Raw genomic sequence first — 15,678 nt, forward strand, 5'->3', positions numbered from 1 at the left:
TACAAGGGTCATTCCTTAGGCCTTTTATTTTTTCATTAGTGTCAAATTTACTTTCATCCTAAATAAATGGATAAATTCATTTTATAAATTTTATAAAACTATATGTATGCCAAAGGTTTGTTTAATAACTTTCTTTACAAGTTATTATGAGTAAAATTCTGATTTGTAGACCTGTTTTATATTCATGTATACTGGGGATCACATAAAAATTTCTCAGGCAGCCGGGCGGTGGTGGCTCAAGCCTTTAATCCCAGCACTCGGGAGGCAGAGGCAGGTGGATCTCTGTGAGTTCGAGACCAGCCTGGTCTACAAAGGGAGTTCCAGGACAGGCTCCAAAGCTACAGAGAAACCCTGTCTCGGAAAAAAAAAAAATTACTCAGGCAAAGAAAGGGTGAAAGAAAAGAGCCCTGGTTTAAACTATAATGTTAAGCTAAATGGTATTCATTGCTAGTTTATGTTGTTGTTTTAAAAAGATTTGTTTTATTTGATGTAGTAGTTCTGTTCATCTAAAACCGAATGCTTATTCACAATAAGAATCTTTCTCTCATAAGACCCTATAAGCAAGCTAGCTATAGAACCAAGCTTACAGCCTGAGGAATAATTAATTCAGAAATGTCAAGGGAATAGAACCAGTGGCAACCAGCACATTTGTCTTTAAAATTACGTAAGAATTTGACTCCTCTGAAAAATTGATTTACTCACATGAAGTTCATAAGTACTTCTACAAATATACTTAATAAGTGGTTAAAAATAAAATCCTCAAAAACAATTCTGGAATCTTCAATATTGTAATCTTGGAAAAAATAAAATTCTCAGATTATGAACATCCCACAAAAGCTTCATATGTAGGTAAACCACACTGATGGGGGCAAATTTCAAATCTGTGTTTCTTAAATCACAGCACAACTCGACTTCTGAGATGCCAGAGTGGCCTAAGTTGCTGCATAAGCCTAATTACCCAGAACCCCACATAAAGTAAGAAAAAAAAACATCCACCATGCTAACCACTGGCTAGCACACATGCACTATGGCATGCGCACCACCTGTCTTTCTTAAAAATAAAACTGCTAATGACATTCAAGAGAAGTTGACATTCATTTAATCACTTCCCAAAGTCCCAACATAATTCTGTAACCTTGAAGATTAAATTTCAACATAAAAATTACAGAGGAACACAAAAATTCAGATCACAGAAATATTTTATTTTACCTTTATGTACTACAGAAGAGAGTGTAACAATGTGTTGTGTTTTTTAAAGCACAGACACTGAAAGAAACAACTAATAAATGGGACCTCCTGAAACTGAAACGCTTCTGTACAGTAAAGGACATGGTCAACAAGACAAAATGACAGCCTACATACAGAATGGGAAAAGATCTTCACTAACCCCACATCAGACAGAGGTCTGAGCTCCAAAATATACAAAGAACTCAAGAAATTAGACACCAAAAGATCACATAATCCAATAAAAAAAATGGAGTACAGACACAAACAGAAAACTCTCAACAGAGGAATCTAAAATGGCTGAAAGACACTTAAGGAAATGTTCAACACCTTAGTCATCAGAGAAATGCAAATCAAAACAACTCTGAGATTCCATCTCACACCTGTAAGAATGGCCAAGATCAAAAACACTGATGACAACTTATGCTGGAGAGGTTGTGGGGTAAAGGGAACACTCCTGCATTGCTGGTGGGAATGCAAGCTGGTACAACCCCTTTGGATGTCAGTGTGGCGATTTCTCAGAAAATTAGGAAACAACCTTCCTCAAGACCCAGTAATACCACTTTTGGGTATATACCCAAAGGATGCTCAATCGTGCCACAAGGACATGTGCTCAACTATGTTCATAGCAGCTTTGTTTGTCATAGCCAGAACCTGGAAACAACCTAAATGGCCCTTGACTGAAGAATGGATAAGGAAAATGTGGTATATTTACACAATGGAGTATTACACAGCAGAAAAAAATAACGACAGCTTGAATTTTGCAGGAAAATGGGCGGAGCTAGAAAACATTATTTTGAGTGAGGTAACCCAGACACAGAAAGACAATTATCACATGCACTCACTCATAGGTGGTTTTTAAACATAAAGCAAAGAAAACCAGCCTACAAAACACAACCCCAGAGAACTTAGACAACAATGAGGACACTAAGAGAGATTTACATAGATCTAATCTACATGGGAAGTAGAAAAAGACAAGATCTCCTGAGTAAATTGGGAGCATGGGGACCTTGGGGGAAGGTTGAAGGGGAGAAGAGAGTCAGGGAGGGGAGCAGAGAAACATGTAGAGCTCGATAAAAATCAATAAAAAATCAAAGAAGCATACTAAAGCAAATAAATGTCTAAATTGGATTTCAAACTGTGAATTGAAACTTGGAAAATTTTAAATTAATATCAAAAAGTAAATGTCTCATACCTTGTTTGCTAGACGTACAGCAATGAGGGCCTTACCATAATATTCTTCATCATTACAATCCAAATAAACAGTGGCCAGTAATCGCAGAGCCTTAGCCTATAATAAACAACAGAGAAGAGCTTCTAGCTGAAGAATTAAACTACAACAACAGACTGGCATTTGCCCAATGATGACACTATCTCAAAATAAGCTATCTTTTTGTAATAGCACGTACTCTCACTGCACTAGTGGATACCAAACATTATCTGAGAAATGATAGCATTATTTATACTTCTGACTTGTTTAAATTCAATATAACTGTTAAAATGACTATCTTCCTTTTTTGTGTGTGTTTTTTCTTTATTTTGCTTTTGGTGGTAGTAGTTTTTGTTTGTTTCTTGCTTTGGGGTTTTTGGCAGGGGTTAGTTTTTTGAGACAAGGTCCTGCTGGCCTAAGAACCCTCTGGGATCTTCTTGGATGCAAATGGCACTGTGTCCTAATTAACACAATTTATTTCTTAATGGCATCTTACCATTAAAGTACTTTATCATCCCTAATTTAAAACTTAACTTAGCAGCATTTTAAAATGAATAAAGTATCATTTAATCAAGTCAACGTCTCCAACCAGGACAGCACTGATACAGGGAGTAATTGTGATCAATGTGGATGAGTTTACAGATTTATAGGAAGAACTGGAGGAGGAGAACAGAGAATAATATGTTGAATACAAATGTATTATATGCACATGACTAGTAAAATATTAATAATAAACAAATGTTAAAAATAAGAGTTTATATTTCAATAAGTGTGTCTGCCTCTAAGTATAATAGGGATAGTAAGACAAGGCAAAGATGACCTACTGATTTTTTTTTAATGTTAAGCATAAAGAGGAATCCAGAGGAATGATGTTTGAATTATCATTTCTCTTAATTTTTAAATTTAAAAACTAAGATGGATAAAATAAGATTTAAATAAAGTAATACAATTGCCGTGAAGCAATTCTGTAAGAGTTTAAAAGCTCCTATAGAGAAATTTTATGGAGCAAATATGGAATCTCTAAGAAATACTGTAGCTATTTCATTATATCCAAAGTATTCCCTTGTTAGAAAGACATGAGAATAGATAAATCTCAGGATTTATATTTTAAAAAATGAGCCAGACGTCAACTAGTACATGTTGGATATTTCCATTTATACAAAACTTAAGAATAGCCCAAGATAATCTACAATAAAAGTCAGGAGTGTGTATTAACTGGCACAGAGTGGTAACAGTTTCTAAATCTTATGGTTAGAAGACTATAAAATAATCAACAAGCTGTGTACTTAAGATTTGTGGAATTTACTATCACTAAATTATACTTCAGTAAGTTATTCCTATGATAATGAAAAAATTACTTCAAAATACTACTCCACCACACTTTTCAAAGTAACATTCCTCTTCAGTCACATAATGTAGCACAAATAATAAAAACCCAGAGTCAGATAACCACAAGAGAGTTCATACCTCTACCAAGGCTGGGTGATCCTGTCCTCTGCGTGGATGCAGACTGACTGCAGACTGAGACACTGAGCTCCTGTCTCCTCCTGTTCCTCTCTAGTGCTGGGGTTAAAGGCGTGCACCACCACTAGATAGTCTATGGCTAACTAGTGTGGCTGCTGGGATTAAAGGTGTGTGCCACTATGGCCTGGCCTGTATGGCGGACTAGTATGACTAGCTTTGCACTCTTATTTTCAGGCAAGATTTATTTATTAAAACACAAATAAAGGCCGGGCGGTGGTGGCTCAAGCCTTTAATCCCAGCACTCGGGAGGCAGAGGCAGGTAGATCTCTGTGAGTTCGAGGCCAGCCTGGTCCACAAGAGGTAGTTCCAGGACAGGAACCAAAAGCTACGGAGAAACCCTGTCTCGAAAAATAAAAAAAAAATAAAAAAATAAAACACAAAATATCACTATAACATAGGTACTATTTTCTATCTTTCTTCGCAAGATATCCTCTCATCTAAATTCTTCGTCCCTCTTTTTTTCACTCTGTGACTTCTATCTACAAGACCTATCTCCTACCAAAATCTAGTTAACCCTGTCTCTTTTCTAGCACCCTTCTACATCCTTAAGGTATCATTTATTTCACTGGCACTACCGTTCTTTAAATACATTTTAAAATTTGATCCAGGTATAAAATATATACAGAAAAGTTCAAAAACATTAAAAGCATGGCCTGTGAATTTTCACAAAGTGGTATGTGAAAATTTTTTAAAAACATAAAATTTAGCTATACTTTTATAGGAATCCCCAAGCACAGGCTGTTGCCAAGGTTGTTCTCTACTAACTGATGATAAGGCCTTATTGCTAAAGACAACACCTACACAACTCATGGAACATAGAGAAGTTAAACTGGTGCTTATTTAGAGCCTTCACTCCTACTGACTAGTGTTCAAGGTGCTAGAAGGTACCTTGAATGCTACCAGAGGAGAAAGGTAAACATCAAACCAACTACAAACTCTTCAATCTACAGTGGTGACCTGTTTGCAAGGCATGCGGGTGCAATAATTGCACAAATTTTGTTGGAGCAATAAAACATTATCTGATTGGATGTAATGGCCCACTTTACAAGATGTAGCCTCGGTCTGGCATTGCTCAGGTGACCAAGAACCTGAAACTAGATAGACCATGGGCATGACATCGTGCTAGATCAGCGCCTCACTCAGCCATTATCAGAGAAGCTTTCTCTTTCAGTAGATGCCAGCTAACACAGAAACCCACACCTGGACAATGTGCAGAGAGTGAGAGAGAGACCTTGGAACACTCAATTCTAAATGAGATGTCTTCATCAAAACCCTCCCCTCAGGGATCAGGGAGCTACGAGGAAGAGAAAACAGAAAGATTGTAAGAACCAGAAGGTTTAAATGACTCCAAGGAAACTGTCTTCTAAACACAACAGGACTGATGCACATATGGACTCACAGAGACTGTGGCAGCATGCACAGGGCCTGCTTGCACAGGTTCAATCTAGACAGGGTCCACTGATGAGAGGGGCAGGTGGACATAGGCTCTCACCCCTAACCAAGGGGCTGTCTACAATTGATACCCACTTGCAAAGGAATAATTAGTTTTATCAATGGAGTCTCACTGTGGATATCCCATGCCCAGCATTAGACGGATAGATGACACAAAATCACGTCAATAATATATTTGTAAACTTTTTGTCTCTTATCACTTTGGGCATTTTTTGTCTTACTGGTCTTTTACTAGTATATTATGTTTCCTGTTTGTCTTCTAAAGAGAAAGGTAAAGAAGATGTAGATTTGCAGGGGATCTGGAAGGATTTGAGAGAGGGGAAACCAAGGTCAGAATATATTGTATGGAAAGTCTTTTTAATAATTAAACAGAAGAACTGTCCCGCTAGAAGCTCACATATTTGGTGGTTCTTTTGGAGAAGGTTGTGAAGTCTTTAAGAGGTTGAACATTGATGGAGGAATGTTCTATCTTGGCATTTTAAGGAAAACAATTAAATTTTAAACTATGCAATAATAAAAGCTATAACTTACAAAGAAAACACTGTTCAAAATGCTTTATATATACTAATTCAGAACTAGATTATGAACTTATGGGGTATATTACATCATTATATAAATTTTATGGAAATTAATGCACTAAAATGTTAAATGATGTGCCCAGTATAAAATCTATTCACCAATGAGGGATTATCTATTACAACTTTATAATAGCATAAACTATATTTCTTTAATCTACTTCTCCAATATTTAATGATCCTTACCAGCATTTCTGGTTCAACAGAATCTGTATCCATCTTCCCAATTTCATAGCTTTGGCTATCATTAAAAAAGAAAAATATATGTGTACATATTCATTTCAAATATATATATATATGTATATATATATACTTAGAACTATATATTACTAAAAAGATATGGTATAATCATACTTTATTCCAATTTTTCTGTTTGGCATAACAACAGACTAGTCAATAACACATAAAAATCAATTTTATAAAGCAATGCTTTGTAACTGTAGAAAACCAAAACTTTCTGAGGAGATAAACAACAAATCAACATTTAATTATAGTAATTATAGTAATGCCCGTGTGTGTGTGTGTGTGTGTGTGTGTGTGTGTGTGTGTGTGTGTGTGTGCTGTCCTGGTTAGGGTTTTTGTCACCTTAATACAAGTTAGGCAGTCATTTGAGAAGAGAGGACTCAAATTTAAAAAAATACCCCTACCAAACTGGTCTATGGACAAGCTTATGGAAGCATTTTTCTTGATTAATGATTTATATAGGAGGACCCAGCCCACTGGGGGTGGTACCACCCATCATGGGCTGAGCCCTCCCCCATTGATCACTAAGGCATTACAGAGGCATTTTCTCAGTTGAGGCTCCTTCCTTTGATGATGCTAGCTTGTGTCAAGTTGACACACAAAACCACCCAGTACATTACTGAATATCATAAATATATTCGTTCTTGTGAAAACAATACTTTATATGTATATATATATATATGGATATAACAGCCTTAAATTTTTGTTAAGTAAAAGCTTACATACATATGTAAACTACTTTAATGTAGTATATAAGAATATATACATATATCTTAGTTAAGGTTTCTTTGGCTGTGATAAGACACTATGGCTAAAAGCAACTTGAGGAGGAAAGGATTTATTTCTTAGAACTGTCGGGCCATACTCTATCACTGAATGAAGTAAGGGCAGGAACCTGGAGGCAGGAACTGAAGCAGAAGCCAAGGAGGAATTCTGTATCCCTGGGCTGTTGATCCTAGGTTCTATAAAAAAGCAGGCTGAGCAAGCCATGGGAAGCAAGTCAGTAAGCATTTCCCCTCCATGGCCTCTGCATCAGGAACCTGGAGGCAGGAGCTGATGCAGAGGTCATGGAGGAGTGTTGTTTACCGGCTTGCTTGCCATGGCTTGCTCAGCCTGCTTTCTTACAGAACCCTGGGACCACCAGTCCAGGGTTGGCCCCACCCACACTGGTCCCCAACTGATCACTAATTAAGGAAATGCCCTACAAGCCTGTCTACAGACAGATTTTTTTTGGAAGCATTTCTTAATTGAGGTTCCCTCAGACGACCCTGGCTTGTGTCAAGTTGAAATAAAACTATCCAACACAAAAACAATACTATTACTGGAGTTTTGGGGGCACAAAATCTGGGTGGTAACAGCCCTAACAAACTAGTTCACACACACATTGTCAATATGCCAATAAAAGAGATAAGTATTAGTGAAGGACCAAAAAAGGGAATTATGTGACCACATTGGGAAGAATAACAAATACAGTCCAGTGGTCTCCTCCAAATCTATTTTTGGGGGTAATGACATGATGTTTAGGTTTTAAATGAGGGCAAGGGGTATGTATAACTGAACTGTCATAGTTAAGATGTGATCACACACACACACACACACACACCCATCATTGACCCATCATTGTCTCAAATCCTGTCTTTCAAGATAGTTAATAAGTCATCAAATCTACATGAAATCTCTTTCTAAGGGAAAGTTCTTCCTCTGGTTAACACCAGGCTTCAGCCTTATCCTTCTTCCAGCACGAGATTCCTGGTAAAAATTCCACATTTGAGGAAAAATCATTGTTTGGACAGTTTGATAGCTAAACAAAGGGACAGAAAAAAGCCTCTCTTTAGAATATCTTCAGTCAGATGGTTATAATATTTTGAAATATAAAAACTTTTTACATAAACAGATCCAAGACCAGAAGTGCAGGCACATGACTATAACTTAGCACTTGGGAGGTGGAGTCAGAAGGATAAGGAGTTAAAGGCCAGTTACAGTCACATGAGACCCTGCCTCAGCAACACAAAAACTAGACTACATGGTGAATTCAGGGCCAGCTTGATATACATAATGAGACTTTGTCCTAAAGGGGGAAAAGGCTATGTATGCCAGTACATGCCTATAACTCCAGTACTTAAAAGCAGGAGGATGGTGAGTTCAAGACCAACCTGGACTATAGAGTTAGATTACATCTAAAGAAAAAAAAACAGAAATGAGAAAACTGAGTAAATAGCATGCTAGCAAAGATATAGTGCTTGCCTAGTACTGCCAGTCCTATTTTATAGAGATATATTCTGGAATGCTAACCCTTCTTCCAGTCAAAAACAGCAATGAAAGTGTGCGACTGGATCATCCTAGAAGGGTAGTGTGACTCTAGAGACAATTCTGTCCCTCCCTTTGGCAAAGGACCCAGAAGCTCTAGGGTAGCTCTGATGGCCGTTGACTGTCTAGGACCCTAGCCTCTGGAATTATGGACACCTTAACTTTGTTAAGTTTGTAAAGCTATGGCGTTTTGAAGTAAGAGACCTCCATCATAGGCAAGAATTCTCATAGTTTTCCTGCTACCTGCCCTGGTCAAGTGACACAGTGGTTCTGCCCAATAGAGAGAGAAGGCAGGCAGTAAAACGTTCTCTGGATTTCTTCCCAGGGGAGGTGATTTTATTTGGACAGAGACCAGAGGTAGTAAATACAAGGAGCCTAGTTGCTCCATGATAGCAGTAACAAGTAAAACATGCAAAAGGTTAGCATAAAGAAGCAAGGAAAAAATAGACAGGAACAACATCTTAAGGTCACAATTATCTTCGAGGGTTCAAGAAACCCACGTACAAAGCTGCATCCAGAGAGGCCCAATCAAAGGCAGCACTAAGACAAACTAGAAAGCATTACTTAAGGCATACACAGATCCATTAGCAAAGACTCTTCAGCCAAAGTGGCTCAATAGGCTTAAGCAGAATTTCTGACCAAACACCAAATGAAAATTAAGCTAAGATAAAGGGTGGTTCTCAGAAAGGTAAACTTAAAAAGCCAATCAACCTCCTACCTAAGGTTTGAGAGAGATGTTATTTGCCTAACATTCTGTTCTCTCACAAGTGAAAGATAATCTACTAATGAAAGATAATTACTAGTCCCTATCTGACTGCAGAGCACAACAACAAATTTCTTTAACTGTGAAAATTAACTCTAAACAAATAAAAAGAAAACTCTGAGAAGAAACCACTAGAAACCACAAATTGTAAGGAAAATAAATTTTACCAAATTAGTCCAGATGACTAGAAGAATAAGAAAAACAGCTCCAAAGGAAGAGCAATAGCATGTAGGTGTGCCACAATATACTTTCCAAAATATTACAGAAGACAATATGATAAATACAGAAGGCACTGAGGAAATACAGAAAAACATTAAGTCATACTTCAAAAATCTGACTACACAAAATTAGAAAATCTAAAATAAATAGACAACTCTCTTGATGGGTACTACATACCAAAATTAAATCAAGACCAGATAAGCAAATTAAATGGGCCTATAACCCCTAAGGAAATGAAAATAACCATTAAAAATCTGACAACCAAAAAAGCCTAGGGCCAGATGGTTTCAGCCCAGAATTATACAAATATTTCAAAGAAGAACTAATACCAATACTCCTCAAATTGTTCCACACAATAGAAGCAAAAGGAACACTGCCAAATTCTTTATAAGAGGCCAGAGTCACCCTGATACCCAAACCAAACAAAGATGTAACAAAGAAAGAGAATTATAGACCAGTCTCCCTCATGAACATTGATACAAAAATACTCAGCAAAATACTGGCAAACCAAACCCAACAACACATTGAAAACATCATCCACCATTATCAAGTAGGCTTCATCCCAGAGATTCTGGAATAGTTCAACATATGAAAATCTGTCAGTGTAATCCACCATATAAACAAACTGAAAGAAAAAAAAACCCCACATGATCATCTCTAAATGTTAGAAAAGCCTTTGACAAAATCCAACACTCCTTCATGATAAAGGTTCTGGAGAGAACAGGATTCAAGGAATATATCTAAACATAATAATAAAGGCAATTTATAACAAGCCAATGGCCAACACCAAATTAAATGGAGAGAAAAACAAAACGATTTCATTAAAATCAGAGAAAACACAAGGTTGTCTACCACTCTCTCCATATCTATTCAATATAGCACTCAAGGTTCTAGCTACAGCAATAAGGCAACAAAAGGAGATCAAGGGGATACAAATTTAAATAGAAGTAATCAAACTTTCACTATTTGTAGATGATATGATAATATATATAAGTAAGCCAAAAATTCTACCAGTGAACTCCTACAGCTGATTACCTTCAGTAATGTCACAGGACACAAGATTAACTAAAAGAATCAGTAGGCGTCCTATATACAAATGATAAATGGGCTGAGAAAGAAATAAGACAAACAACAACTGTAATGGTCTGTCCTGTCTCTTTAAGAGACAAGCACGTGTGTCGTGCCCCCCCCCCCATCTGCTGAGGCAGGTCTTCCTTCCTGCTTACAGCCTGAGTCTCTCCTACATTGTCCTCTCGAAGAGGTAGTTTCTATCTCTCCCCTCTCTCTCTCCCTTTTTCCCTCCCGCCCTCCCCCCTCTCTTCTCTTCTCCCCTTCTCCCTTCCCCCTCCATAACCCACTAAATAAATATCCGACCCCACTCTGCACGGTGTGCCTATCCATGCCTCTGTCTCTCTCACTCCACTGTGTGTCTCCCTGCCGGAGACCAGCCGCCTTCAGAGACCTGCAGTGTGGTCTCATGGATTGCCTATCTGTCTGTCTCTCATATGGCCTATTGCAGCCACTAGGAGAACTGTGCCAGTCCCTGCCTAGGACTGGCTGCTCTAGGGGCCACAGCTTGCCACCGCATGGCCTGCTGCCACCGCCGCGTGGGGACCTGCAGCGTTTCTACTGCTACAGCTGCCGGGGATCCCACAGCATTTTATTTAATTATTTATAATAACCTTTAGAATAGTCACAAATAATATAAAATTATTATAACTCTAACCCAAAAAGTGAAAGGTCTATAAGACAAGATTTTAAGTCTTTGAAGAAAGAAATTGGGGGAAGAGATAAGAAAATGGAAAGGTCTCCCATGCTCATGGATCAGTAGGATTAACATAGTAAAACTGGCAATCTTTCCAAAAGCAATCTACTAATTTAATGAAATCCCCATCAAAATCCCAACACAATTCTTCACAGACCTTGAAAGAACAATGCTCAACTTCATATGGAAAAACAAAAAACCCATGATAGCTAAAAAAAAATAATAAACTATTTTTAAGGACAACAAATACTGGCAATGATGTGGGGGAAGAGGAATCTTTATACATTTTTGGTGGAAATGTAACTCACACAGCCACTTTTGAAGTCAGACTTAAGGTTCTTAAAAAAAATCAAAATTTGAAACTGCTATATGATTCAGCTAAACCACTCATGAATATATACCTGAAGAACTCTAAATCAACATCCAGTAGAGATACGTGCACATTCATACTTACATAATCACAATAACTATGAAAAGAAACTGATCTCAATGTCTACCAACAAATGAATGGATAAATAAAAATAGGGTATATATGCACAATGGAATTTTAGTCAGTCAAAGTAAAAATTGAGTCCATGATATTTGAAGGAATATGCATGAAGCCAGAGGTCATTACATTATGCAAAATAAATCAGACTCACATAAATACCTTCTGTTTTCTGTCATATACAAAACCTAAATTTAAATTTGTGTATATATGTGTGTGCCTGTACACATGCATGTGGGTGGTTGTGAAAATAAAAAGGGAACCATGGGAGAGGAGGAAGAAATTTTTAAGGGTGAGAAATAGATGGAAAAATGGTAATGTAATTCTTATAACATGATAGCAGAAGGGAAGATCCTTTGGGGAAGAAAAGGATGGGGGCTATCCTAGTTTTTATCCTGCCACTGTGATTAAAAGACCCTGTCAGAAGCAACTTCAGGGAGAAATAGTTTATCCTGGCTTTCTGTTTAGGAGTAGAGTCAATCATGGTGGGAAAATCAAGGCAACAAGAGCTTGAAGCAATTAGTCATATTGCAACTACAACAAAGAAACGGGGAAGATTTTTACTGCCATCTTTCTAGGCCATCACCATGGTGCATATGAATATCCTGGCCTATGCCCTTGTGGTGGTTTCAATAAGAATAGCACCCCATAGGCCCATATATCTGAATGCTTAGTCACCAGGGAGTGGTACTACTTTGGAGAGATTAGAAGGTATGGCCTTGTTGGAGTAGGTGTGGCCTTGTTGGAGGAAGTGTGTGAATGGGGGGGGGGGGGGGCTTTGCGGTTTCAGAAGTTCAAATCAGGCCCAGTGTTTTTTTTTTCTTCCTGCTTCCAGGAGGTGGTGGCACACACCTTTAATCCCAGCATTTGGGAGGCAGAGGCAGACAGCGGATATCTGTGAGTTAGAGGCCAGCCTGGTCTAAAGAGTTAGTTCCAGGACAGGCTCTAAAGCTACAAAGAAATCCTGTCTCAAAAAAAAAACCCAGAAGGTAGAACTCTCAGTTACTTCTCTAACATTGTCTGTCTGCATGCCACCATGCTCCCTGCCATGATGACAGTGAACTAAACCTCTGAAACCGTAAACAAGCCCCAATTAAATGTTTTCTTTGACAAAAGTTACTATGACCATGGTGTCTCTTCATAGCAACAGTACTGACTAAAACAGCTCTCAAGAGTGTGATGATAAAGCATGGTTATATTGGCGAATTTGAAATCACTAATTATCATAGAGCTGGGAAAAATTATTGTGAACCTCACAAACAGGTCCACCAACTGTGGAATGATCAGTCCCAGATTTGATACGTAGTTCAAAGACCTAGAAAGAGAAAAAAAACAAATCTGCTTGCATCCCAGTCTGGTTTCATTGTACCGACAACCTCAGTGAGCATTATGAACAATGAAGATCAAAATGAAAACATAGGAGGAAAAACTCTAGGACTTGTAAAAACACATATAAATAAAAAGCCTAAGTGGGGGTAAAATACAGAAGGATGAAAGCATGCCAATCCTCAGATTGCTTTCTCCATTTAACTGTACCAGGATTCCTTGCCCAGGGAGTGGTACCACCCAAAATTAAGACGGGTCCTGCCACCTCAATTAATGCATAGGCATGCCCAGAGGACCATCTCTTAAGAGGTTATAGATTTCATCAAGTCAAAAATTAACACTAACCTGGGGGATGGGTAGGGCAGTGGGAATAGGAGATGAGTAAGAACAGAGTATAATGAAATATATGTATGAAATGCCATAATAAAATTCATCACTGTGTATTATTTAAATAAGTAATAAAAACAAAAGAGATAAGAAAGGAGCAAAAGTAGGAAAAGGAATCATCAGATATATATGAAAGAACAGAAAAGCATAAATCTATCAATATTAACAGTAATGTTAAATACAGATGAATTTTAAAATACAATAAAATATCAGAGATGCTCTCACATTAGATTAAAAATAAAATCCAACTACTTGTTATCTATAAAAATCCACACAATTTTCAAAAGTACAAAGAGATTGAAAGTAAAGAAATAGAACAAAATATAATAAAAAATAACTCTAAGAAAACTTAAATGGTTGTGGAAATATAAGAGAAACTTCAAAATAAAAAATTAACTATCTAGAGATAAAGAACAATATTTCAGAACAAGACATGGTGGTGCACACCTTAATTCCAGCACTTGGGAGGTAGAGGGAAAAGGTCAGTAGTTCAAGGCCATCTTCTACAAATACAATTTTATTGTATTATTTAATCTACTTGTATTTAATGGATTCCCTGGTTTATATGAAACCCTGTTTCAAAAAATGAAACAAAACAAAGAGGAGATACTTTATTATAATAATAAGTACACAGCACAAAAACACATGAAAAAAATCTGACAAAATTGAAAGCAAAAACACATTACTTAACAATAACTGGGACTTTCGATATCCTTCTTTCAATAATGGATAGAAGTCAGCATAACTCAAAACATATACAAGAAGACTTAACAACACTATAAATCTACTAAACCCTAAAATCCATTTGTAGTACAGACCACCAACATTCTGTTCAAATGTACCTAAAAGGTACTTGGGAACAGAACATGTACTGGCCACACAAAATCACATTAGATTTAAGAAACTTGTAATCATAAAGTATATTCCTTCAGCATGGAATTAAGTTTAAGACTAACTACAAAAGAAAATTTGGTGAATTGCTAAAAGTGAAAATTAAACAATATACAGATGAAAAACCAATGGTTCAATTAATAAAATCAGGAGAGGAATTACAAAAATACCTTGTGATGGAGGAGGGTTGATCAGGTGAAAACAAAGCTTATGGAATATAGCTAAAGCAATACTTTCAGGAACATGTATAGATAGAAATTCTAACACTTAAAGAGGAATAAAATTATCAAGTCAAGATCCAATAATCTACCCAAGGACAAGGGAGAAAAAGGAGCATCAACAGTGCAGAAGAAAAGAAAACACAAAGATTAGCATGGAAATGAGATAAAATTAAAAAACAATGGGGATAACTAAGAAACCCAAAATCTGGTGCTTTCAAAAGATCAAATACCCAAGGGAAAGCCATTAGCTTTATTGACATGGAAAATGAGCAAGAAGTTTTAAATTATTAAAATTAGAAATGAAGGAACAAACACTCTTGACACCAGGAGAAAGATTATCCCTAGAAAATTAAAGATTAACACCGAGCTGTGCACTCTTGAATAAATATCTTACTCTGGGAACATTTCTATTTCCTGATCTGTACAGAATTAAAGTTGTATATATCATTCATTTTTCAAACATTTTATATACAAGGAAACTTAGAGAATGTGTTTTTCTGGCAGGACCCAAGAGCACTACAGAAAACGGCTTCTAAATTCCTAGACAATTCATACAATTTCTTCTAGCACAAAATTAATATCAATATTAAATTATATTCTAGGTTAAAATTATTAATGCTTGATTTGTGTTTCCACTAGATGGTGCTAATATGTTTCATTTTTTTATTAAAATCAGTCTGTATATGATTGTTTTATAGTTAATAATTTGTCATGGTACATAGCTAAATTCTTAATCTTTTCAATATGTTTTTCATTTTTTTTCTTGGAGAATTTCTTACATGCATCCAATATGGTTTGATTATATTCACCCTGAACTTTCCTCAAGTTCTCCCAGAACTTTGCCTCATATGTCCTTGTCAACTTCACTTTGCCTTCATTTATGTGTATATGTGTGGCTGCATATAAAATGCTAGGTTTCCATATGACTTTTCAAACATCCTTACTATTAGTTATTTGGCCACCATCCCATCCCTTCCTCTGTACTATACTCCCATCTCCTTTCCTACTTAAACCCCCCATTATTTCTTTCCCCCTTCATGTAACCCATGTTCTACTATGTCCTTTTCCAAATTATACTGAATAA

At 36.8% G+C, this 15,678-nt stretch overlaps 1 protein-coding gene across 1 annotated transcript in view; it reads right to left on the minus strand.

The window, feature by feature from the left end:
- Positions 1 to 15,678, minus strand: part of LOC121444962 (testis-expressed protein 11-like) — a 301,690-nt gene that overhangs the window by 198,478 nt on the left and 87,534 nt on the right. Inside the window, exons 9-10 of the mRNA XM_041646923.1 lie at positions 6,172 to 6,226; positions 2,420 to 2,515 (exon numbers count right to left, since the gene is read on the minus strand). Coding sequence (XP_041502857.1) covers positions 2,420 to 2,515; positions 6,172 to 6,226 — 151 coding nt within the window. The remainder of the gene's footprint in view (positions 1 to 2,419; positions 2,516 to 6,171; positions 6,227 to 15,678) is intronic.

Source organism: Microtus oregoni, unplaced genomic scaffold (assembly GCF_018167655.1).
Source record: "Microtus oregoni isolate MIOR12 unplaced genomic scaffold, Mior012 000150F_ref0000365, whole genome shotgun sequence".
Taxonomy (NCBI): domain Eukaryota; kingdom Metazoa; phylum Chordata; class Mammalia; order Rodentia; family Cricetidae; genus Microtus; species Microtus oregoni.